Genomic DNA, 25563 nt, shown 5'->3' on the forward strand with positions numbered 1-25563 from the left:
AGTGCAGGTAATATACTTTGTTTGGAGCAGGAACTGTGTTCTTGTTCTGTGTTTGCGCAGCGCCTGGGCCATGACGTGGGCTCTTCACATTATACAAATAAATAAATAATAACAAACATCAGGAACTACATTTTAGGCCTCAATCTCACAAATCCTTAAACATGTGCGTAACTTTATAAGCATGAATAGTCCTACTGACGTCACCGTTAGTTCCATCTGTTCACATGAGTTAATTGCACATATTTAATAGTTTGATGAATCAAGACCACTATTTGTTTTTTAGCTACTCCAGACTATCAGTTCATGCAAACAGTGTTTTCTGCTAGATGGTTGTAAGTCTTCCGTGTAGTCAGAGCCTTGATCAGAACTACAATATGACTCTTCTTCTGGCATGTGTAGGGAAAAGGGATTCAAATCAGCACTTGCATTATTTTCCTTCGGGAATCAACATTTGCAGTGCACAGTAGCCAAGAACTGTTTCAGTCAATAAAATGTGCCCTTGATAATTCTCTTGTTTCAGATCTCTAATCTCACTTTAATTAGTGTTGTACACAACAGCGCCAATCAATGTAAGTCAGCAGCAAACATTACCATCTGCATTCATCATTAGCATCAACCAGCATGATAATCTGCAGTTTTAGACTAATGCATGAGCTCATGGGACTCTAGTGTCTGTTCAGAAACAAAGACCTCTTTTCCTTCCACCGTTTAGCTTTTGAAACCTATCATTCCTTCTGCCTCAGAACTTTCAAAAGATGAAGCATTTCCATGACTTCCATTGTCATTTGTTTCACTTCTGGAGTAAGAGTTTCTTGCTCATTCTCTGCTTTGCAAAAAATGAAGTCGTGTTTGGAGATAATTAATTGTGGATGGATTCAGAATCTACTGTATGTAACCAATACTCGGCATTGTTGCCAGCTCTGTGGACTGGTCTATAAGGCTGTTACTGCCTTTCATATCAAGGTACATTATTATTTAATGGACTTGCTCAGAAAATGCTTTTGTTTAATACATGTGAGCCCTCATGGCATTTAGTAAAAGTCAGAGCTTCGCTTCCTGATAATTCATCTTTTAAAGCCAATTATAAACAAGTTATTGGTTTAAAACTGGTCAGTGAGGGCACTGCCACATCTCCAGATGTGATTTTCCATTAATTTCTCAAGGAAAGCAAGACTTCACTCATTTCTTAGCTATCAGAATATGCTGTTTGGATTGATGTAGCTCTTGATTGTAGGCTTATACTGCAGAGCAGCAGATGACCCACTACTGGCAAGGGCCCTTTAAAGACCATATATGTAATTAATTTGTTACATTCCAATTGCTGACTAAGATTTTAAGGGGTTTCTGTATCTTCACTGGGCATTTGCTTCTGCAGTAAAAGGATGTAAGTGTTATCCATGCTCAAAGCACATTGAAAAAGGAAGACGCAAGTGAAATTAGCCCCACAGATCGCATAAAGTTCAGTGAAATAATGCCAGATCTTTAATTGTCTTTACCCATCTAAGATGGGTGACTGGAGCGGCTGCACGGCATAAAAGAACCCTCTCCAGTAGTCACTTTTCTAAAGATGCACGATGCACATCTGTAGTCTCCCTAAGAGAAGATACTGTTTTAATGTATTTTTCCTCCTTACATAATTTCATCCAGAATGAGTGCTTGCAGCTATGAAAGCACTGTGGTTGTAGAGATACAACCTAAAGCAACACAGTAACAACTGTGACAACTCATTTTAAAAACATTCTTTTCATTAAAGGAAGTAGCCCAGAGTGTTTTAAATCTACCCATAATGCTTCTATAACCATTTTATGCAATTACACTACAATGGGCAACAATTAATTGTATTAAATCTTTCATATGGAAATGTTTACTAATAAAGATATTCAAACCTTTTCCCCTAACAATAGGGGATACAAATTAGTACATACCCTTTGGGACCACGCTAAACTAGGAATTCTGCATTTAGGAGTTATAATCAGATTTTTTTTCCACAGGAGAAGAAATGTTAATTCCAGTTTATTGGGTTCTTAAAACTGTATTTTACTAGGAGAAACCTTTCCTATCTGTTTTCCACTGGAAAAAAACTGAGGGCAAGGCCCTCCAACTGGATTCATAGAGACAGACCTCTGCACTTCCATGGAGCCCCGTGGCGGTCAATGAGGCTGCATGCAGATACAAACACTCTACCTGCACAAATCCAGTTGCAGGATCTGGCCCAAGGGTACATAATCTGGCTTTACTTGTAACTAAAGGCAAAACTCTCATTGACTTCAATGGAACTAGAATTTGACCGTAAAAAATTTAGCATTCTCTTCTTTCTAGTTAGTTGTCATACTGTCCTCGTTACGTCTTTCACGTGTGCTCAGATACAATGGTATGTTTTGTAGGAAGATAAGAAGGCGACACCGTTACAATCATAAATTGTCACAGACATGAGTCTAACCGTTACGAGCGAGAGATTTCTGTAAAACAAATGCATGGTACTGCGTATATTTTATCCACTAAGTTCTGAAACTCTCCAATTAATGCATAAACATTATGAAATAAAATAGGAAATAAGGTAGTTTAAATTACGAAGAGGTAATTCTTATGATCGCTATTGAAAGGAATAAGAGGGGCTTGAACTACAAGAAGTTTTTCAGTTGTAAATGCTGTCAAGACTGGTATAATTGCCTGTTTTCAAACCCTTATTTTCCTTCCCCAGAGCTATGTTTGACTATGACAAAAGCAAGGACAGTGGCCTCCCAAGTCAAGGACTCAGTTTCAAATTCGGAGACATCCTCCATGTTATCAACGCCTCTGATGATGAGTGGTGGCAGGCGAGGAGGGTCACTCAGGAAGGAGACAGTGAGGAGATGGGAGTTATACCCAGCAAAAGGAGGTATGTGTAATTGCTGCTTTATTATTTCACTTGGCACAAATGTACAAAAGTTTGAGTTTTATTCCAAAACCAATGTGCACTAATCTAAAAAAATATAGGAGAGGGTGCAAAGAAGAGCCATAAAAATTATTCAGGGGCTGGGAAAAGTGTCTTAAAGAATTCAATCTGTTCAGCTTATCAAAAAGAAGATCAAGAGGTGACTTGATTATGTTGTATACATACCTTTTGGGAGAACATACCAGGTAGTAAAAATCTCTAGCAGAGAAAGGCATAACCAGGACCAGGGGCTGGAAGTTAAAGCCAGACAAATAGAAATTAGCTAAATCTCTAAAATAAATCTCAATATATCTTTGTTTAGCTGTGCTGGACTCATGGGGAAATGTACCATCTGATGTTACTGATATTTGTTACTGTCTATGCTGTCTGATGGGTTGCCTTAGTGAAGTAGTTGTTGCTTTCATCAAATATCAAAACTGCCACTGAAATTGATATTAGTTGGTACCTTTGTTGATAATTTCAGTAGAGAGGTCAAAAACTGAAGTGGCATGAAGGAGAATGAATTCTGTCCAACCAAACCAAATTTCTCCTTTGGAATATTACTTCTAGGCCAGTTATAAACCTTCTATCTACAGTAATTTCAATTCTAGAGTTAATAAAAATGGTTGCACAAATTTGGTATAAAGAGATAAATTGGATTGTGGATCGCCGGCAGAGCACGTGGTATTGTTCCACGGAGAACTAGCTGATCACAGGATACTAACCCTGCTCATTGGTTTTGCCATGTTAAATAATGGAGACTTCAAAATGCCCTCAGATATCACATTGCCATGGGCCTTGGTAGGTATCTAGATACTGAAAAAATATAGTAAACACTTTCCTAATGTTAATCTTCCATGTAAACTGTTGCTATGATTGCCATAGGGGGTTTCATGGGATTATGAATGCATGAGTGCTGGTCTGTGCAATCATGAATGGAAGCAGGTAGAATTCATAAGACAGTCTCTCTCTTAAGATGTGGTCCATAGTATAAAAAGGTATGAACCCTTGAACTTTATGATATACAGAGTAAGGAAGTGGGGAAACAACTGATTAAATGGTGAAGTTAGACATGTGTCTTGTTGATTCCACATGTGTAGGTGTGAATGTGTGTGTGATCTTTTTCTGTAGGTGGGAGAGGATGTGTGGGCCTACGGTTTATTGACCTACTTTCAGAAGAGTGTATTCAGGAGGGACAAATATGTGGAGACATGTTGGACCCACTCAGGGTCTGGGCTGCAGGGCATATGGGGCAGCATGAAGGAAGATATGGAGACAGAAGTGGGAGAAAGATGTGGTTTGTTCTACAACTTAGGCAGAGTGGAGAGGGATGCAAAATGAGATGAGAGCAGAGAGGTAAGCAGGAAATAGGTTGCATAGAGTCTTGAAACATGGAGCTTGAATTTGTAATGCTGCCGGTACAATTACAGGGCTCTCATGGGGGATGGGATAGCTCAGTGGTTTGCGCATTGGCCTGCTAAACCCAGGGTTTTGAGTTCAATCCTTGAGGGGGCCACTTAGGGATCTAGGGCAAAATTGGTACTTGGTCCTGATAGTGAAGGTAGGGAGCTGGACTCGATGACCTTTCAAGGTCCCTTCCAGTTCTAGGAGATAGGATATCTCCATTAATTTATTTATTTATTATTTACCCCTCATGCCACTGCATCAGCAGTGAATTGGAGAAGCCGGGGGCGGGAGAGGGGAATGGAGTCTGCCTGTTCCAATGGTTCCAAATTGAGATCACATTTTTCTCTCCAATAATTGTTTCTCCCAACAAATTCTAGGAGTATAAATAAATGGACCAAAAAGCTGGATAATGTCATCTAAATGCTATTCAGCTTATTCTGGCAAGGCCTTTCTTCATTATGGTGGGGCTAGGCCCTTTTCCCATAACAGTGAAGTTTTTCTCCAGCAAATCCTTCCCTGAAATGTGAGCAGCCCATGTTAATGCCATACCATTCAAGGTTAATTCAGTGTTTCTAATATAAATACTGTTGTTCATAAATCTAACACTGACTAGATCCTCCCATGAGCCGGGGTATGTTTTTCCCCATTTAAAAAGTCCTCTCCCTGGTCCCACTTTAAAAATGTATTGAAGTAATGCTAGGGTTACCATATGTCCGGACATTGTCCCGGACATGTCTGGCTTTTTGGTCCTCAAATAACCGTCCGGGAGGAAATTCCAAAAAGCCAGACATGTCCGTGAAAATAGGGAGGGGTCATGGGGCTGGGGTCCGGGCTGGAGCCACTGGGGCTGGAGCTGGAGCCGCTGGGGCCGGCCAGCGCCGCTCAGCCAGGGCTGGGCCGGAGCCGCTCAGCTGGAACCGGGGCCTGAGCCGAGCTGGGCCGGAGCCGCTGGGACCGGGGCTGGGGGTGCTTGGCCACCAGCCGGCCCCAGAGCCACTCGGCCGGAACTGGGGCCGGCGCCCCAGGGCCCAAGCCAAGCTGGGCCGGAGACGCTGGGACCAGAGCCTCTTAGCCGGAGCCGGCCGCCAGAGGGAGCCACTCGGCTGGGGTGGGCCGGACTGGGCCGTGCCTCCTCGTGCCCCCCCACCCCACCACCGCCCCAGCTTACCTGCTGCCTGCCTGCCTGCCTGTTTCAGGCTTCCCGCGAACATTTGATTCACGGGAAGCAGGGGAGGGGGAGGAGCAGGGGGCGGAGCGTTCAGGGGACGGGGTGGAGTTGGGGCGGGGACTTTGGGGAAGGGGCGGAGTTGGGACAGGGCCGGGGCAGAGTTGGGTGGGGCCAGGGCGGGGAAGGGGAGGAGTTGGGCGGGGCTGGGGTGGGGCCGGGGCCCCATGGAGTGTCCTCTTTTTGGAATATTAAAATATGATAACCCTAAGTAATGCATTTGTTTTTACAGTTATTTAGCTCAGCAAGGATCCATTTGTATAAAATAGATTTTTTTTTTCAAGTTGTCTCTTAAAAATGAATGCTAGTTCATACTATGGACACAGTAGCTTTTTTTCCAGAGTCATTGAGCCTGGTTGTCATTGTCCTGCATCTTATGTAGTCACGTACACAAGAGCAAAGTGTAAAATGCAACTGAAATCCGAATACTGTTAACTTACTGCACAGTATACATAACTGCACAAGATGGTGTGCAGAAGAGAATCAGCCAATTATATCTAGCATACAAATTCAAATTTAGAGTAAAATCTCTTCTTAAAACTGTTTCCTGAGCATACGAGATCTGATTCAAATTATAACTGAATATAATAGAACATAACCTTTATTTTCTTGCAGTACTGAAGCCATTGACCTCTTCCATAATAGTTCTTTACTCCAGTATATACTCTGGGAGCAATTAATATAATTAAGTTCTTACTTAGGGATATGTCTATGAAAATCATAGTGCCTGATTTTACCATTTTTTCCACATTTTTTGGAATGGAGCCATTCAAACAGGCACATTAAAGCATGAGCAGATAAGAGAAATTTCCGGTGCTAAATCAAGACTCATTTTTCTTTTCCCTTTTATTTTATAATGGATGTGGTAGACCAAAAGAGGTTGTAATTTATAGCTACCAGGGAATTGCTGCCCATTACTCACTCTGGGATGGTGTGTAGTTTCCAGCCCTTAACTGTCAATCGATTACATGGAGCTTGAAAGCAATTTGTCATTAGATTTAATCGTGGTCACTTCCATGTGCATTTGTTATTTTGTTTACAACTGAGAAGCCCTCCTTTAAGAACAGGAGTACTTGTGGCACCTTAGAGAATAATAAATTTGTTAGTCTCTAAGGTGCCACAAGTACTCCTGTTCTTTTTGCGGATATAAACTAACACGGCTGCTACTCTGAAACCTCCTTTAAGAGTGAATTTGGATCCTGTAGCACTGTGTCACAGAGACAGGCAGTTTAATTCTGTATTGAACAATACAGTGTGAGTACCACAGTCCTGGCCCATCTATGTCCCTCTCATTAAGGGCCTGATCCTGTGAATTGGTTAGAGTTTTTAACTGCCATTGACTCAAGTGGGAATTGAGGTGAGAGTGGTCAATGCCTCGCACAATTGGGATCTCACTGATCATGGCTTTGGCTTCACTCACTCTTAAAGACAAAACTGCTCCTATTTTGGGCAGAGGTTCCAAAAATTCTTTTAGATACCAAGCTCTGGTCACCATGAAGATGTATGTTTCTAATTACGGTTGTAACGTACCCTCATGCTGGGTGGGTGAGCAACATGGCCCTCTTGCTGTGAAGTGATGTCACTTTAACACTGATGACATTACGCTTAGTGACAGAGACCATGAACCAGTTTTTAGCCTGCTGCTGTAACCGTCAGACAGGAAATATTATTCTTTAACACGTAAGAATGAAACACTGCACACCAACTTCCACATTGCTTTACACCCACCGTGAAGCTCTGTCAAAGTCAATCCTAAACAAGAGAGTAGAGTAACATCAGTAGACAGACATTACATGATTGTGTATCTCAGACCCCAGAGCCAATGCAGTGCCATTGGGTGTCAATCAGCCCAGAATTTGGCATGAGGGTATGTTTAAAATATTAGGGTTAAACCAATTTTAAAGCTTGTTGGAATCCAGGTTATAATCTCTCTCACACAAGTAGTGCCACAGATTACTTCATTTTATCTGGAAGTGGTCATCTTTAGAATTAGATTTAGAAATGCCAGTTGGAATGAATCTTCTACACATCACTGTTTAATGAGATAATGAGAACTGCTGCTCACCTTGTGAACTCTCATGCTGGTGGGATAAGCAAAATGGGTGCAGCTTTCTATTAAGGTCAATAGCCATAATTAGAGAAGTATAAAGAAGCCACTGAAAGCTGGTGTTCCAATTTACTCTAGATACAGGTCACTGGAGGTAGGAACACCCCACCTTATGAATGTCAATGCATATATACCTGCCCTTATCTTTTCCTGCACTCACTCTCTGAGTAAGAGTTGCATGAATTCGCTCTAAGGATCCAAAATGGCAATGAAGTGAGTGCCCTTAATTTAATGCAGATCGTATCATCATAATCTAGCCCTATATTGTCACCAATCCCACTGCTGCTGCCTCTGAAATCGAGAGTTTTGCTTGTTATTTCAACAGAAGCAGGGTTAATTTACCCTAAAACTTCTTTTCTTTTAAATGTATCCAGTCACAAAACCGTCTATCAGATTTGAAGTCATTCTGAGAATCATAGAATCATAGAATATCAGGGTTGGAAGGGACCTCAGGAGGTCATCTAGTCCAACCCCCTGCTCAAAGCAGGACCAATTCCCAACTAAATCATCCCAGCCAGGGCTTTGTCAAGCCGGGCCTTAAAAACCTCCAAGGAAGGAGATTCCACCACCTCCCTAGGTAACGCATTCCAGTGCTTCACCACCCTCCTAGAGAAACAGTGTTTCCTAATATCCAACCTAGACCTCCCCACTGCAACTTTAGACCATTGCTCCTTGTTCTGTCATCTGACACCACTGAGAACAGCCGAGCTCCATCCTCTTTGGAACCCCCCTTCAGATAGTTGAAAGCAGCTATCAAATCCCCCCTCATTCTTCTCTTCTGGAGACTAAACAATCCCAGTTCCCTCAGCCTCTCCTCATAAGTCATGTGCTCCAGACCCCTAATCATTTTTGTTGCCCTCCGCTGGACGCTTTCCAATTTTTCCACATCCTTCTTGTAGTGTGGGGCCCAAAACTGGACACAGTACTCCAGATGAGGCCTCACCAATGTCGAATAAAGGGGAACGATCCCGTTCCTCGATCTGCTGGCAATGCCCCTACTTATACAGCCCAAAATGCTGTTAGCCTTCTTGGCAACAAGAGCACACTGTTGACTCATATCCAGCTTCTCGTCCACTGTGACCCCTAGGTCCTTTTCTGCAGAACTGCTACCTAGCCATTCAGTCCCTAGTCTGTAGCAGTGCATAAGATTCTTCCGTCCTAAGTGCAGGACTCTGCACTTGTCCTTGTTGAACCTAATCAGGTTTTTTTTGGCCCAATCCTCTAATTTATCTAGGTCCCTCTGTATCCGATCCCTACCCTCCAGTGTATCTACCACGCCTCCCAGTTTAGTGTCATCTGCAAACTTGCTGAGAGTGCAGTCCACCAGTCAAATGGTATTTGAGAATATCATTTTCAAATACATGGGGGGGAGGGGTCTATGCAAATTATATCTATATTTTACAGAACAAATGTTTAAAGTGATATCAGTCTGTTGTGTTGTTTTCAACTGTACAGAGCTTGCACAATTATTTTTTTCTTCTTAGATTCTACAGGGCAAAAGATGAAAAAAGAACACAAAAAAAGTCTTTCATAAACATTTTTCAAGGACAAGGAACCAGAGGTTTGCCAATTGCAAAAATCCTTCTGGGTAAAAAGGCATCTTAAATTTGTTATTCCGCCCGACTTGTCAGAAGAACATGTTTATCCACTCAACTGAGTTTTATTTATGTTTCTCTTCTAAATTAGCTACCTTTTTAAAAATCCCTCAAGATTTTAATCCCAGAAAGATAAAGCTTTTTAAAATAGCATGGTCTCTTTAGCTTTATCTGAAGTGAGTTACTTGAGCACAGTTGCTAATCTAATGGGAAAAGATAAATATAGACTAAAATTGATATGCATGTGTGTATTCCCCTCACCTCATTCTTTTGGAAGCAGGAGAAACATCACAGTAGAATAAGGATGTACTGTGAGTCCAGGAAAGCACTAACCATAAGCTTCATTGAAAGTGGCTTTGCTTGCAAGAGACATTTTTATATAAGATGAACTTTATTAATATTTTTCAATTTAAAATAAGAATTAGCTTTCACAAAGACCATTAACCACCGAGATAGCTTCATGGGAGTGTGGCAAGTCAATTATTTTTGTAACAGCTCATGAAGTCTTGATCTTTAAACAGGTTAAAAGGATTTTTCCTCCCCAATCTTACAATGGCACATTTTTCCATAATAGTAACTGTACCACTTTTATCGGACAATAAAACAGTCCTGAGCTACCATCAATTGGCAAAATTCTGACCATGAAGACCTGAATTCTTCAGAGAGAGAACAAGTTTTGTCCTAGTGCATTTACACATGTTGTTTCAATAAAAAGCCAATTAATGAGGTCTAATATTGCTCAAAAATCAGTTGGAGAATGGACATTTGTGGTCAAAATCAGACCCTGAATGAATGCTTACAACAAGCATGGAAGTCTCTGGGCCAAAGTGAGCAGGGATGTAAGTGATGGAGAAGTTGTGTACTGGGTGTGGTAAAAGAGTCTGAAAATGGGTGGAAATGGTAAAACATGTTTGCACTGATCTGGCATTCAATGGGTGGGCAAAACTCACATGCCAATGGGAAAGCTTCCTTACTCTAACCAAAGGGTGTAAGATAAAATAAGTTTTATCAAACACACATTTTATTTTGCACTCTTCTATTTAGTAACTTTTCTTACTACACTTTCTAGCATTATGCTCATTCTGCAAACCAGCTGAATGCTAAATCAATACAAATTAAGCAACCCCAACCACTTGTACTTGGTTTCACACCCCAACATGTAATTTACACCTTCATTTACATCATAGATGAATATGACTATGAAAATTTAAAGCATGTCTTGCCTATTATTTTACATCTCCAATAAGAAAACTAATCTGTGGTGTTATAAATTTGTTAGTAAACTTTTCAGTAATCCATTAACCATCCACTTACAGCATATTACATTCTTCTGTATGGCTTAAAAACAGCAATGTTCGATGCCCAAGTCTAGGTTAATGATCCAATTGATTACTTTAGATGATGCGGAGTGAATGGCAGTGATTCCATCATCACGTGATTACTTGGGCCATTGATTGACAAGGTGTTCCATAGTTTAAGTCCATTTCCTCAGTCACAAATAGGATTGTATCTCAGATTCCATTTATGGAGAAGGTAGGCACGTCTGCCAGGCGATGTGCAGATGCGATTCAAAGTGGGCCATATTTTTTGTAGGATTGAAGAACCACTGGGTTCTTCAGTTGGGTCCTTGTTATGGTGTTTTTTTCAGGATGTTGGTGTCCTTCCACCTTGCTCACCATTGATCTTCAGGGAGAAACCCTGAATCTTTGAGCTCTTGCATTGCCAGCCTAAAAGATTTTCTGGATTTGAGTCAGAATCTCAGTATATTATTTAGGTCTTCGTGTATTGGAAGATTCTTGTTCCCTTGAACATGATGGAGCCTCCAAAGAATTCTGGTATTGCAATGAACTTGGGATGGGTGGATGTGCACCAGTACAGGAAGCCATGGTTGTGGCATTTGTTTTATTCTGCCCATATTAATCTGCATGACACTCTTAAATTGACAGTCAACAAGCAATGTGTGTGAGCGATGTGTCCAGATGGGTGAGCAGTATTTTGCAGTTCAGGAGATAAGAGCCAGTGACAAGGTCTGTAAAGTTTTTGCATTGGATCCCAGGTCATTCCTGTCAGTTTCTGGATGAAATTCACATGTATCTTAATTCTGTCATGAATATTTTTCAGGTGCTGGTCATATTTCAGGGTGGGATCATGTTTTATCTGCAATCCACAGAAGTCCATGTGCTGTTCCTGCCTAACCATTTGATTGTTTAGATGAAATGCTGACACAATAAGCTGAATGATGTTTGGGTTTAGCCGTCAGTATAATAAATATTATTCCATATTAAAATGGTTTTAAGGTTCCATCCTTAGTGAGGATTTGTTCTGTGTAGGTAAATCCTGTGCCTGTATGGTCAAAGCAATGTCATCACCATTAATTTCTGTGATGATGTTCGGTGAAGACCACTGGTGTGGATATTAAACAGGGTCGGTGCTAAGACTGATCCTTGTGGTAGGCCATCATTGAGAGTGCATGGCCTGCTGACCTGGTTGCTCAGGAAAACACAAAAGGTTGGTCAGAATGTCTTGGAAGAATTTTGTCGTTGCATGGGATAATTTTCCTGGCTTTCAGGAGGAGGCCATTCCTCCACATTGTGTCATAGGCAGCAGATAAGCCTAAGAAAGCTGCCCCAGATTTGAGTTTTCATTGGAATGCAGCCTCTGTGTGTGTTGTCAAGGCTAATACTTGGTCAGTGCAGCTATGGCCTGATTGGAAACCCATTTGTTTGTCCGGACCATGGCTTCTAAAGTTCTACAAGCGGCATAATCCTTGCCAGTAATACATTCATATGAGGTGAATCTGCGTATAGTTTCTGTGTGTTTCCAGTTTACCCCAAAGAGTTAAGGTAAAATTTTCGAAAGTGCCTATGTCCCATTTTCAGAAGCGATTTAGGTATTAAGGAGTCTAAGTTTTCATTGACAGTCAATAGATTTCAAAATTATCCTTTTTATAATTTATTATGAGCATTTTTATGCTCATAATTCACTTAGACACTTTTGAAAATTTTACTTGTAGGCCCCTTTTCATTGGCAAACACATAGAATCAGCTTCTGCTTTCAGCTACATCAGTGTAAACCTGGATAACTCCACTGTAGCATTATTCAGGATTTACTCCACTGTGACTGAAGTAGAGTTTGTCTCATAAGGCCACAAATGCTGGCTCTTCAGATCAAGCAATGCCAAACCACTAAACTACTCATTTTGTTTTATAAATGGAACCCAGAAACCCACTTATTTGATATTACTAAGATTTAAATGCACTGGATAAAAAATTTTAAAGCTCCGAATGCAGTTAGGAGGCTAATCCTCATTTGCAAAAGTGACTTGGGAGCCTAAATCTCACTAAAAATCAATGGTGCTAAGTACCCAAGTGTCTGTCACTTTTGAAAATGGGACTTAAGTTCTGAAAATTTTACCTATAGCCTCATTCATAAATAGGCCCAAATCTGTTGAAGTCAGTTGGACTGTGTCTAGTTATGCCAGGCTAGAAATTGGCCCAAGCGTAGTGATAGTGTAACACCGACAGACCCCGGTCGTCGGCGGGCAGGATCAAACCGGGGACCTCTGGAGCATAGGGCATGCGCGTTTACTGCATGACCTAAAAGCTAACTGGCTGTTAGCTAAGGCTGCAGAACAACTCATTTTATCTCTCTCTCTCTAAGTGGTCTCGGTGCCACTAGATGGGACAGAACACCGCAGGCAGAAGGTGTGTGGGTTACAATAGCTCTGTGTTTCATTAGTGTGGTAATATATGGATCTCACTTCTGCTGAATTTCCATACACATCCGAGTTGAAGGATCCCAGTTTAATAATTGACAGGAATGAATTCTTTATCAACCCACTCAGCCTAATCTGGTAGCCCAGATTCCAAAGCCATATATATGCTATTGTTTAGCATTAGCAGGAAATCCCAACTTCTAGTTCTAAGAGGCAAATCTCCTTCCCCCTGTCCTTGCTCTGTGTGTTTAAAACTGTTATCTGGAGAAACCCATAGAGACATAAGAGGAAAGTGGAGGGATTCATGAAATATGTTTTCTGACTAGTTCTACAAATCAGGCTTTGTGCCTGGAACTAAGCAGAGTGGGAGTGAATGATATTTGCAAGACTTCAACGGGCCATTCAAGGGGACACAGGATCTGTGGCTACATGGTTGTAGTGGGCCAGAACTCCTACATATGGAGCATGGAAAGGCAGTGGCCTCTGAGCTGGAGTAGCAGCTGCAGATTGACTATGCGGCAGTCCCACCCCATGCAAGTTATGGGGGTTGAATAGCCACTACTGCATGTAGCTCCATGGACAAAGCCCAAGTAATCTGGCTTTGTACAAAAGAGGTGAATTTAAAGTTTGAAAAACTGTTTTAAATCAACCCGTTGAAAATCAGTTCCTTGTCTATTCACCTGCCAAAACTGGAGTTGAGAGTATTGTGCTTTCCCTGTTGATGATGTTGCTAACATCTAAAGCATTGTAAAGAATGTTGATTTATACATTCTTTAGGTGTTTGCCATGTCAACCTTTGCAAGAGAGTCAGAAAACACTGATTTCCAATGGTATTTGCAAATGAAAAGGCTTTAAGTTCATACTTGTTAATATATATATATATATATATATATATATATATATATAAATTTATCACATTAAAAAGTTCAGAGGACATTAAAGTTGCAATATCAAGCATTCACAAGTTAGGAAATGCCAAAATTAAGGTTGCGAATAAAACCTTAATTTGGCCTCCTTATGTGTATACATTATGATTAAGGCTACGATTTAATCATGGGTATTTTTAGTAAAAGTCATGGACAAGACATGGGCAAGAAACAAACAATCACGGCCCATGGCCTGTCCAGGACTTATACCATAAATATCGCTGATTGAATCTTTGGGCGGGGGGGTGCTGCAGGGGGAGGAGCCCAGGGCACCACCTGTGGGTTGGGGGAGCCCGCAGCACCAGCTGCTGGGGGGAGGAGAACCCTGGGGGCTGCCCGGGGCTGCTCTGCTGTCGGGGGGAATCCTGAGGGGTCAGCGGCTGCTCTGTCCGCTGCCCGGTGGGGGGAAGGCCCGGAGGGCAAGCAGCTACCCCAGGACTGCTGCCAGGAGCAGCCGAGCTGTGGCTGCTCCCACCACCCCCAAGACCAGCAGCATTGGCTGCTGCTCGGGCGATCCCCAGGGTCAGCTGCTCAGAGCAATGGCTGGTGCGTCTGCTTGCAGAGCCACCCAAGTGACTGGCTGCAGAGCTGCTCCGGCAGTGGCCAGAGTGGCTCTCCCCGGGTTCACCTGAGCAGCTGGCCCCAGAGCCAGCTGCTTGGGTGGCCCTGGGGTCAGCCACACTGGCCACTGACAAAGTCACAGAATCTGCGACCTCCATGACAAACACGGAGCCCAAATTATGATACAGTCTTTAATTACATGATCACATGCCATTTTTTTCTACAACACTCCTGCTCAGTCAGTGCACCAGATTAGATGGTGCTTGTTGCACTGGTAGTTACTCAATATTTCTTTTCATTCGATGCACTATTATGGCAAACCATCCTAATCCTGCACTGAATAAAGAATTATTTATTTCTGCATGGGCTCTTCTTAGTACCTTTAGAAACGTTAATGAATTTAGCTTCCTTCACAGCACCCTGTGAGATGAACTGGAATTATTATCTGCATTGTACGCATGAGGAATAGAGGTAGAGAGATTAAACTAAAACTGTCAGAGGTCTTAATTAATTTTGTATGCCCAATCTAAGAAATTTAGCGCCTGATTTTTCACTTCTGAGTACTTGTTTTTGCAAATTTAACATTCTTATAAAATACTTTTGTGGGGTGTAACTTTTTTTTAAAAACCTGAAAATTGAAAAAACAGAAATTCCATCATGTGGAACCATACTGACCCCCCACATGGGTCATCATCAGGGTGAGATCCACTGCACAATTCTCTGCTGCATAAGCGAATGGAGTAACTAGTAGCAGCAGAAAGCATAAAGTATCTTCTGTGTGGATCTGCCACTAGAGGTGAATGCACACACACACTTTGCCAGTGAGTTTCACAGCAAAGGAATCTTGAGACTTGGGAATAATGGGTTCAGTTTCAGGTTCAGTAGGAGAGTGTGCTTTAATAGTTACAGACCCTCTGATCCTCTCCCCCTGGCCTCTCCCTATCCCCATCTGATCCTATTCTCCCCCAACTCCTGTCCATTTTCTTTTTCCACTGCTCCTATCCTTCCCCCTCCTTCCATGGCTCCTGCCCTCCTCTCTCCCATCTGCTCCTGCCTCCCCCCTCCCAAAAAAAATATGACTCATAACCCCTGCCCTGAACTCCACACTCCTCTCCCACCCTCTCCCTAGTGTTCCTGCTCCTGCCCCTCCCACACACACCTGTAGCTCTTCAGCCAAACCCTGTTCCTCACCCCTCTGGTTCCTCCTCCTCCGTGCTACCTGGGCGCTATCAGATTTGCAAGCACAGACGAGACAGTCTCTTTGCTCTCAGTGTAGATGCAGTCTTTGGAGAATTTAGCTGCCAAACTCTAACAAGTCTCTACTGAGCACATGCAAGGTGCAATTCTTCAGAGACTTCAGAGAAATGTGGGCAAATTTGCACAGGAAAAACAAAGGGCACATCCTTGACACCAGGGTTACCCCTCTGCCCAATTTCAGTTAACCCCTCCAAAACATGGAGGCACAAGTTTCTCACCCAAATGGCTGTGAGAATTGTTAACAACTGAAACTTAAAAAAATAAAATTGTCCTGAGCTAGACACTTATAATGAGAAATTTCAGGCTGAAGATTAAAATTGGCAAAGTTATAGTGTCTTATAATGGAAAGTGTTAGGCAACTTTAACTATAAGCACTACTATTTGCACTACTTATAATATATCATTAGCTTATGAAACACTCAGTTTTCCGCAGGCAATATAACCATTTATAAATGTTCTTAGTGAATGTGTCTGGATTATTAACGGCAGTTCACTACATTTATTATTTATATACCTTTCAAGGCAATGTAGATTGTGGCATATATTTTGTCTGCATTGCCTACAAATAGCAGCGTGATATCTGCATGATTGCTAGAGTCATTCTGAGGCATTACATAAACCAGATCTGGTTTTATGGCTCATTTTCAAGTTTCTCTGTGCAATGAATCAGAAATAAAATTCAAAGCAACTACTTTAGAAGGTTAGGAAAGATAGGAATGAGAATTAATATTAACACAGATTGATAATTAGAAAACTGTGTTCAGCTTTGAGCTAATTATTTTCTCAGCAGACGTCCCTCCTATTTAGGAGATTACACAGCCTCAAGTCTTCATGTTTTACCCATTCTGTCATGGGACTTCATCTGTTACTTTAAAATTTAAGGCTGTTCCTTTGGCTTTAATATCACAGATTGAATTTGAAGGATGCATTTCAGCTGTTTCTATTCTACATTTACAGAGAAACATTTATCCCAAAATTCAGCTGTAACTATAGTAACCTGCATTTCAGTGTTTTTCAGTAAGAAAAATAAAAGTCCACTCAGATAGAAGGGAGCACATTTTGTTATTTATTGAACTATGAAAAGACAAAACTTCATATTTACCATTGAGACTCAAAAACTAGAAGAGCTCTGTATTTATTCTCAGGAACTAGATGATTTGCATGTACCTAATCCAGCTTCTTACATGAGAAACTGCACTAGACAGGTGCGGGGGGAAGGAATATTTAGACCAATCTGGATTATCTAACATTCCTCACTTACTGTCCAACTATTCACTGTCCAGTATAGGTCAGAGGAGGCTAGCTTTGCGATATTGAACTCACCAGATCTACTACAGCAATTAAGAATTTTGAACAGATAAGATTACCTTTTCTACTATAAACAGGTGATCACATTTGTGTGCCTCGACTAGTAAATTCTTCTGATGATTTTGCAAGGCTGATAAATGACATCTTTTACAATAATGCCTATATCAATAAAGATGAGGAGGGATTGTCGGGCTCCTACCTTTTCTCCTGCTTCTTTTGGATTTCTTTTCTGCATTTTGTTTTGTTTTGTTTACCTTTATTTCTACATCTCTCTCTTGCTTTAGATTATTTTTAATTTCCCATTATAGAAGCATTCTTTACTTGCAGTACTCAAGAGTGCACTATATAATACATCAGATGCTTATAGTAATGCATATTTAATTATGCACTTTCCATATTCCTAGAGATTCATATGGTATAGTTTTCAATATTATACCATATGCTGTGTGCATTTCATTATGTTAATGCACTTTAAATTTTAATCACACTTCCTTTAAAAATATTGTTAGTCCATTCAATGATGGAAACCAAGTGCATAGACTCAGAGTTTAAGGCCAAAGGGGACCATTCTAACATCTTGTCTGACCTCCTGTATATCACAGGCCACTAAAATTTCACCCAGTTAAACCCTTATTGGGACGAGTAATTTGTGTTTGGCTAAAGCATAACTTTCAAAAAGGCATCTAGTCTTGATTTGAAGGTATCAAGAGATGGAGAATTCACAACTTTCTGTACTTTGTTCCAGTGGTTAATCAAATTCACTGTTAAAAATTTGTGCCTAAAATTCCAATTTCAACTTATTTGACTTCAGCTTCCAACTATGAGGGGGTTTTTATGTCTTTTTCTGCTAGATTAAAGAGCCCTTTAGTACCTGGTATTTTCTCCCTGTGAAGGTACTTAAACACTGTAATCAAATCATCTCTCAATCTTCTTTTTTGATGAACTAAATACATTGAGCTCTTGCTGTAAGGCATTTTCTCCAGCCTTCAAACCATTTTTGTGGCTTTTTATTTACCCTCTCCAGTTTTTCAGCATCCTTTTTAAACCGAACCTGTATACAGTATTATAATATCTGCATCACCAATGGCCTGCTTCAGAGGAACCAACTTTCGAATGTGCCTGGGGTGCTCCCTCCCGGCTCCACCCCAGGCTCCACCCCACTCCACCCCTTCCCCCAAGGCCCCACCCTGCCTCTTCCCATCCCTGCCCCGCCTCTTCCCACCCCATTCTGCCCCCTCCCTGAGCGCACCCCACCTTCGTTCCTCCCCCATCCCTCCCCCACGCCTCCTGCACACCACGGAATAGCTGATCTGCGGCGGGCAGGAGGCCCTGGAGGGAAGGGGAGGCCCTGTAAGGGGGTTGCCGGTGGATGCTTAGCACCCACCATTTTTTTTCTGGGGGTGCTGGAGTACCCCTCAGTGTCAGTGCCTATGCCATGCTTAGCCATCTGCCATATCTACTGCCATCCCAGAGTATCAGATCCCACAAGATCCCCTGATATTTGTTTTCAGTAATCAAATACTTTAGCCAGCGTTGACTCAAACAGGAGAAAAAGTATATTTTTCACATCCCTCATCTGCTTGTGCTTAATCATGTTTGTGGAAGACAACGTTTTATAAGGTGTATGCAAGTCCAATTCGTAATGTGTTTGAGTGGCTATGCCCATCACTATCCTGCCTCCAAGTATTATAAGTCTCTACAGAAATACAGTTGAGGTGAGCCTATACATATATAAAGTAATTTAAAGGCCTCAAGCAAAACTTCTCTGCACTTGAAAAGGAGTATAATTTAACATACAGCATCCCTACATATTTCAGGTGAGAATTTTTAAGATAACATTTCAACTAGTTTTGAAAACAGTAAATTCATGCCTAAGGATATTGCATACTATTTTCCAAGAGTAAAATTTTCAAAAGCACTCAAGTGATTTAGGAGTCTACATCCCATTTTCAAAAATAACTTTGGCACTTAAAGCCAGATGTGTAAAGGTAATTAGCACCTGCAACTCCCACTGAAAAATCTGGCCCTTAGTCTAATTGAAAATCAGTGGGATTTAAACATATAAGTGCCTAACTCACTTTTGAAAATAGGACTTAGATACTTTTGAAAATTATACTCAACATCTATTTGTTTTGGGACGCAACATTGTTTCAATGATTAAAAGAGGGTACTAGAAGTCAGGCCTCCTGGGATCTAGTCACATCTCTGACACTGAATTGTTCTGTGACTTTGGCCAAGCCACTTGACCTTTGTGGTTCTTAGTTTACCCATTTATAAAATAGGAATAATAATAATAATTACTTATTTTACAGGAGTGCAGTTGGAGTTAGTGTCTTTGTGACACTTTGAGAGTGCTTTGAGATCCTTGGGTGAAAGTTACTATATAAATACAAAACATAATCCTGATGTGATGATTTATTTTTCTTTAATTTTCTTCAGGGTTGAAAGAAAGGAGCGTGCACGTTTGAAGACTGTGAAGTTTAATGCAAAACCTGGGGTGATTGATGCAAAAGGGGTATGTAAAAAAGAAACATACTGAAAGATGCCAGAATGTCTCTCTTGTCAAAGAGTTCAATGAAATTGCTATGTCTGTTTTAAAACTGAGCATATTATGGCAACACAAGAAAGAGAAGGGATTGTTTTAACTAAGGTTTGGAGTATGGTGAAAAGTGTAAAGTATGACACGATCTGCTAAATAATGAATACCCTTTTGTACTCTAGTACTAATAGACATTGCCTCCTAACAGGGAGATAACAAGAAAAGAAATAGCAGTCTTCGTTATTGATGCGATTTAGTTAAGTATTGGCTTGGGAAAGGAAGACTTTCAAAATTCATCGACACGTATGTTTGTTTAGTGACATACAGAGAGAGAGATGAATCCTCTTACTTCAAAAGTTGTTAAAACTAATAGCAAAGATGAAAGGATCAATCGGAGAAATAAAATCTATGTTTCTGATTTAATACTTTAATGGTTGTGACAGACATTGAACAGAGACTTGTACCACAGTAAGCACAAAGGATCAGCCAGCCCAGAATGTAATTTTGAACTTGTTTGTTCACTAGCAAAATATTTCCAGAAGGGATGATTCTAACTAATTAAAACTCGTTTTGTTTAAATTTCCCTTCAATTGGTATATTAATACAGAAGGATCTCACTGTTCTAGAAGTCCAAAGCATGTTCTGCCATGTCTAATAGTTGATGTAATATGACATTTTGAAGAATTCTAAGTAGTGGTGAGTCTAATATTCTGGATGGCAATAGTCGTAAAAAGAGTGTAGTAATATAAAAAATTACAATAATCATATACATCAAATTATATTTTTCCACTGAGACATTTTTCACATTTATAGCATTAGGTGAACACATTACAGATTGTGCAGATAGTCCAAATGACTTAAATGGGACTACACTCTTAAGTTAGGGCTTTAGCAATCCACATAGGATGGGATTTTCAAAAGCCATCAGCATAAAACTCCCATAGACTTCAATAGAAACAGAGATGGGCCAACACAGCACATTTTTGAAAATCCCACTCTTAATGTTGCTGTGCCACAGTTCCTCATCCATGGAAACTGTAATGATAACACTTCCTTTCTCCCAGTCTTTATCTGTCTTGTCTATGTAGACTCTAAGCTCTTCAGAGAGGGGGCGGGTGTTTTATTATAGGCATGTCCAGAACCTAGCATAATGGAGTCCTAGTTTCAGTGGGAAATCCAGGTGCTAACATAATACACATAATATTTCTTTTGCAAAATGATTAAGAAAAGAAAATCACTCTTGCAAATAGCACCATCTGTCTATTGTGTGTGGACCAGATTCTGATCTCAGTGCAAATTAAGAACAGCTGCACTGACTTAAATAGAATTTTTTCAGATTCACACCAACATACCTGGGATCAGAATCAGGCTCTATGTACATTATATCCATATGCAAGTGACATAATCGATAGGACCTCCTGCAAAGTCAAAGCAAAATTTTTCATTTGAAGTAACAGTTCTTCTGGAACCTTGTGAATTTTTAACAGGTACTGTATCATCAGTCAGGTCACTTCTTAAAATGTCCATTTCCTGTATATTGTCAAAACCTTGTGGGAATAATTCATTCATATTACCAATGGTCCTTACCAGAGCCTGGTGAGAATTTAATTATCCCATAATTTCCTACAATGTTCTTCTATCTTTGTCATCAATGTAACATTAATCTCCCAGCCACTCATTCTATTACTTGTTGCAACATTTAGGAAATTGCATAATTACAGAATCAGCCTATTCAACCCTTTGGAAATTTATTTTTGGTTGTTAGTCTGTGCTAAAATCTGTTTTTCCCTTCTTAAAAAAATCTATTTAGGGATTATATATGTAAACGCTGAAAATGAGCAGAGTGGGGGAAAGATCACTATTTAAACATCAGCATGGAAAATAAAGTTTTAATTATTCAAATTAAATTATTTAAATTAAATTATTATTTTAAAGGGACACTATTCATTTTCTTTTTGTTTTTTAAAAATGGATACAAATTACCTGTCACTGTCTTTCATTTATCAGATCTGAAGCATGCTTATTTCACATAAACATTATTGAAAACTGAGCTAAACCTATCAACCTCTTTTGTCTGCCACAGAAGAGCTGAGGGAGTATCAACTGAGATAGCTGGGTCATGTGAGATCATATGATGTGGGACATGTTGGCCAGAGAGTGTAAGAGCTAGGAGTCATGGGACAAAGGCTACAAGGAAGATCTAGAAAAAGGTAGTTTGAGATGCTGAGGGAGGTTGGTGTCAGCTTGAAAGATGCGCTTGACATGAAGGCTTGGAGATGAAGAACAAGAGCTACTGACCCCTGTTGATGGGCCAAGGCAAAGAAGACGACCCTACATCCCTCTGTGAAAGGAAGTTGAGCCATTGAAAATGCATCACAGTTTATAACACACATTCCAGTATCTCATCACCAGATACTATGATCATGAACGGGGCATAAATAGAGAGAGGGGGAGAGAGAGATGCATAGTAGTTAGAAAGTTTTACATCAGCTAGAAAGATCAAACGGTCAAATCAAGTAGACAAATTAGCTAAAAGGTTTTCCTGTTTTCTAACAGTGCCTAACTCATAATATTTACTGTTGCCTATTAGCAAATAGCACCAACTTATTACTCCTATATTCCTGTACATTTGGGGTGGACAATATGATTCAGATAAAAATCAAACTGAATGTAATTTTTACCCCACACTAGAACCAAGTATTTTCAATGTTTGATTAACTTTTGTTTAATTTTCACTTTCCTATATCTTTCTTGGTCACGTCTTTTGGAAACACTACAAGAACGGTTGTTTTCACAATAATTCTATTTTGAGAATAACTGGGAAAGTACTGAATATCTCACAAAAATTCTGTTCCCATAAGATTTTTCTGCTTGATTTCCAGAGGGACTGCCTGCATCATGGCTCTCATCTTATCCAGCATCCACTTGAGCATTCTCATTTCAACAGTGCAAAGTAATTGTTTTTTTCTCTTCCTCATTGGCCAGACAGAGGGTATTTAATAATAATGCTCAACAATGGACTTCACAAGTCTGTTGCAAGTATAACTACAGTGTAAAATTTTCAAAGTGCCTCAGTTGCTTTTTCCAAAGACAATTTGGAAGTCATTGGGATGTAGGCTCCCAAGTGACTTAAGCATTTTAGAAAATGAGACTTATGCTCCTTAAGTCACTTAGGTGATTTGAACAATTTTGTTCATAATGCATCATAAAGCTATAACCTATGATTTTGACCAGTGAGTAGTGATTTAGGTTGACTCCGTTTTTGAACATCCATATTCTGAACATCAAGCATTTTTTAAGTTTTCAGTAGCTGGAGACCCAAACACTAGGCAACCCAAAATCACTAATCTAAATAAGTAACCTGATTTTCAGAGGACTTGAATACTCACAGCTTCAATTGACTACAGTTACCTATATTTCTTAATATGTGCCTAGCTTTCAGCACCAAACGTCTAAGGTGTTTGGCCATAATGCATAGAATTTGGAATAGGACTGGAACTGTATATATAAAGAAACCTCAACTATAAATTTAGTGACTTATAAAATAAACAAATAAACTCAAATTAACTATAATTTAAAGAACTTCTATATAATCTGCCATTTATGGAGTATTATCTTCAGGAAGTGTCACATTTAATTCATTTTGTCATCTCTCTTCTACTTGTCTTGTTAAAAGCATTCCCATTTTATTCTCAGGGACCTCATGACTGCAGGTACAAGCAGTGTATGAAACATTAAAATATTTTATGTGGGGCAAAAATTCATCTTAATCCTAAATGACATTAATAATGGGAATAATATAAATCCAATTAGTGATGCTAAGCCCTAGGTAATATGAAGAACTCTACAGATAGTGATATAAATAGCAAGTGTAATTTCATCAAACAGGAATAAACCTTGACGTTATTGGCTCAGCTTTCTACTAAAACTGTTGTTCGATGCATTTAATTGTTATAATAATATAACTATTCACACATCTCTGCTCCTTCCAATTTTGGCTTTGATAGTCATTATTGCACATGGGTTTTAATACCAAAGTAAATGGTTATTCCCTCTGGTCCATTACGGCTTCTTTGCACGGCTACAGCAAAGTATAAAGGGCTAAAGCTGGCTTAACTACCTACTATGCAGAAAAATCCCCAGGTAGCATGGAGCTGCCATAGCGGCTCATACACTGCCTCCCTCTGCCCTCAGGCATAGGGGGCATGGCCAACGGTAAGGTAACACAGCCAGGATGTCCCTATGCCTCAGCCATCTCTGACTATCAAAATAGCCCCTTAAGGTCATTGGCAGCCAGCATAAAATAGAGCATCCCCAAGGCTGCTCTAATTTATGGCATGTACTGGAAATGGAGTTAGAGGGCCCCCAGAGTTGGGGAGCACAAACGTGATTTAAAAGTCATCTTTGAACCCTTCTCCTGAGCTGTACTGAGGCCTGATCTTCCCCATTATTCCGATAGAAGGGTAGCATGTCAGTAATAACGAGTAACGTCATATTTGCCAAGTTGCCTATTCATCTCTTGGATACTTCATCTACTGTAGGCTTTAAACTTAATAAAATAAATTTTCCCTTTCTAAACTTAAGGCATACAGTAGTTGATGCTTGTAAGATTTGCACTGAGGAAAAGAATCATCAGCACTGGAGGATGGAAATATCACAGAAGTGAAAAGAAACTAGACTGTAATCTGCTTTACTCTTACCTGCAGTGATTGCAGGGAGTCTTTTAGCAGACAAAAATAGCATCTCTCTTGTGTCCCGGTCTTCCTCTCTCCCTCTCCCCCACCCCCCCATCATACATTGTTTCTTGAATGTGGGCTGGAGGCATTTTTTTATGACAGATCTTGTAACTCTTTTGAAAAGAGTTTTACAACAGCTTACTTTGAGTTTCTAATATTCATGAAGTTTGCCTGTTTCCATCAAATTGCTCAAGCATCTCAAAGCATAAGATGGAGTATGCCCTTCATAATGTGCAAATAGTTATTTTCTATTTCTGTTGGAGCCCTGTGTTGTCAGTGCTTTTCAACTCTACATTCACTTTAAAAAACAAAATCCATTATCCACTAGTGTGACCAGGGTCCCAGGGGGGCCACACTGAGATCGCTCAATCAGGGCAAACTGCAAAGAACGGGGCAGACAATCCTCAAAATTGGTGGTTATTCTTGTACTTAGATTCACCAAGCCAGCAACAAAATAGCTTCTACAATACCTTGCTGGTTACCCAGAAGCCAAAAACACATCTCCCTTAAAACAATCCAGCCTTGGGCTCCCACCCAGACAGCCAAGTCAGATATGATGAAGATTACTGAAAATTTTGTTCATCATATGAAAAGTTCTACTAATCCCAAAGGATCGGACATATTACCCACCAAATCAATGAATATTTCAGATCTTACCCAAATAAACACTGACAGCCAATCCTTATTCACTAAACTAAAACATATTAAAAAAGAAACGAGAGTATAGGTTAAAAGATCATTATACATACACACATAAATAAAATTCTTAGGTCGGTTTCACAGTAGAGGTGGTGAGCTTTAGAGTTGCCAAGAGTTCTTTCAGAATTAGTTCCATGGGTTATAGTCCAATGTCCAATATCAGGGTGATCCAGACTGGAGCTGGAGCCCTCAGTCTTGTGACTGAAACTTCCCCTGATGAAGCTTTAGCAGCTCTGAGATACAGGATCAGGGACCTATAGTTCTTTTTATAATTCTCTGGCAGCCTCTTGACAGCAAGTGTTTCTTGGATGAAGTATTGTGGCTTTGAAGTAAGACCTATTTCCTAAGCACCACCAGTAATTAGCTACATGAATTAGCATAAGGCAACTGCCCATCTCCCACCATTTACAGGAAATTTACTACATACTTCAAAGAAAAATAAAGACAATGATATTACTGCATTCACAGTCCATCTAAATGTTAACATCTCCCTTTGATCACTTACAGAATACAGTGACAGACAGGAACCGTTTGGTTACATTGTCAACCTCTAACAATACATACATAAACAGAG

General features: G+C 40.3%; 1 protein-coding gene and 1 long non-coding RNA gene across 17 annotated transcripts in view; one reads left to right on the forward strand and one right to left on the reverse strand.

Moving 5' to 3' along the window:
• The window catches only part of LOC117871256, a 91648-nt gene extending 88480 nt beyond the window's left edge, over window positions 1-3168 (reverse strand). Inside the window, exon 1 of the long non-coding RNA XR_004644190.1 lies at window positions 3101-3168. This is a non-coding gene — a long non-coding RNA (uncharacterized LOC117871256). The remainder of the gene's footprint in view (window positions 1-3100) is intronic.
• Window positions 1-25563, forward strand: part of DLG2 (discs large MAGUK scaffold protein 2) — a 1462668-nt gene that overhangs the window by 1388732 nt on the left and 48373 nt on the right. For all 16 annotated transcript variants that reach the window (XM_034759045.1, XM_034759046.1, XM_034759048.1 and 13 more), the window contains 2 exons: window positions 2702-2878; window positions 19455-19530. In XM_034759045.1, coding sequence (XP_034614936.1) covers window positions 2702-2878; window positions 19455-19530 — 253 coding nt within the window. The remainder of the gene's footprint in view (window positions 1-2701; window positions 2879-19454; window positions 19531-25563) is intronic.

The sequence above is a fragment of the Trachemys scripta genome, chromosome 1 (genome assembly GCF_013100865.1).
Source record: "Trachemys scripta elegans isolate TJP31775 chromosome 1, CAS_Tse_1.0, whole genome shotgun sequence".
Lineage (NCBI taxonomy): Eukaryota > Metazoa > Chordata > Testudines > Emydidae > Trachemys > Trachemys scripta.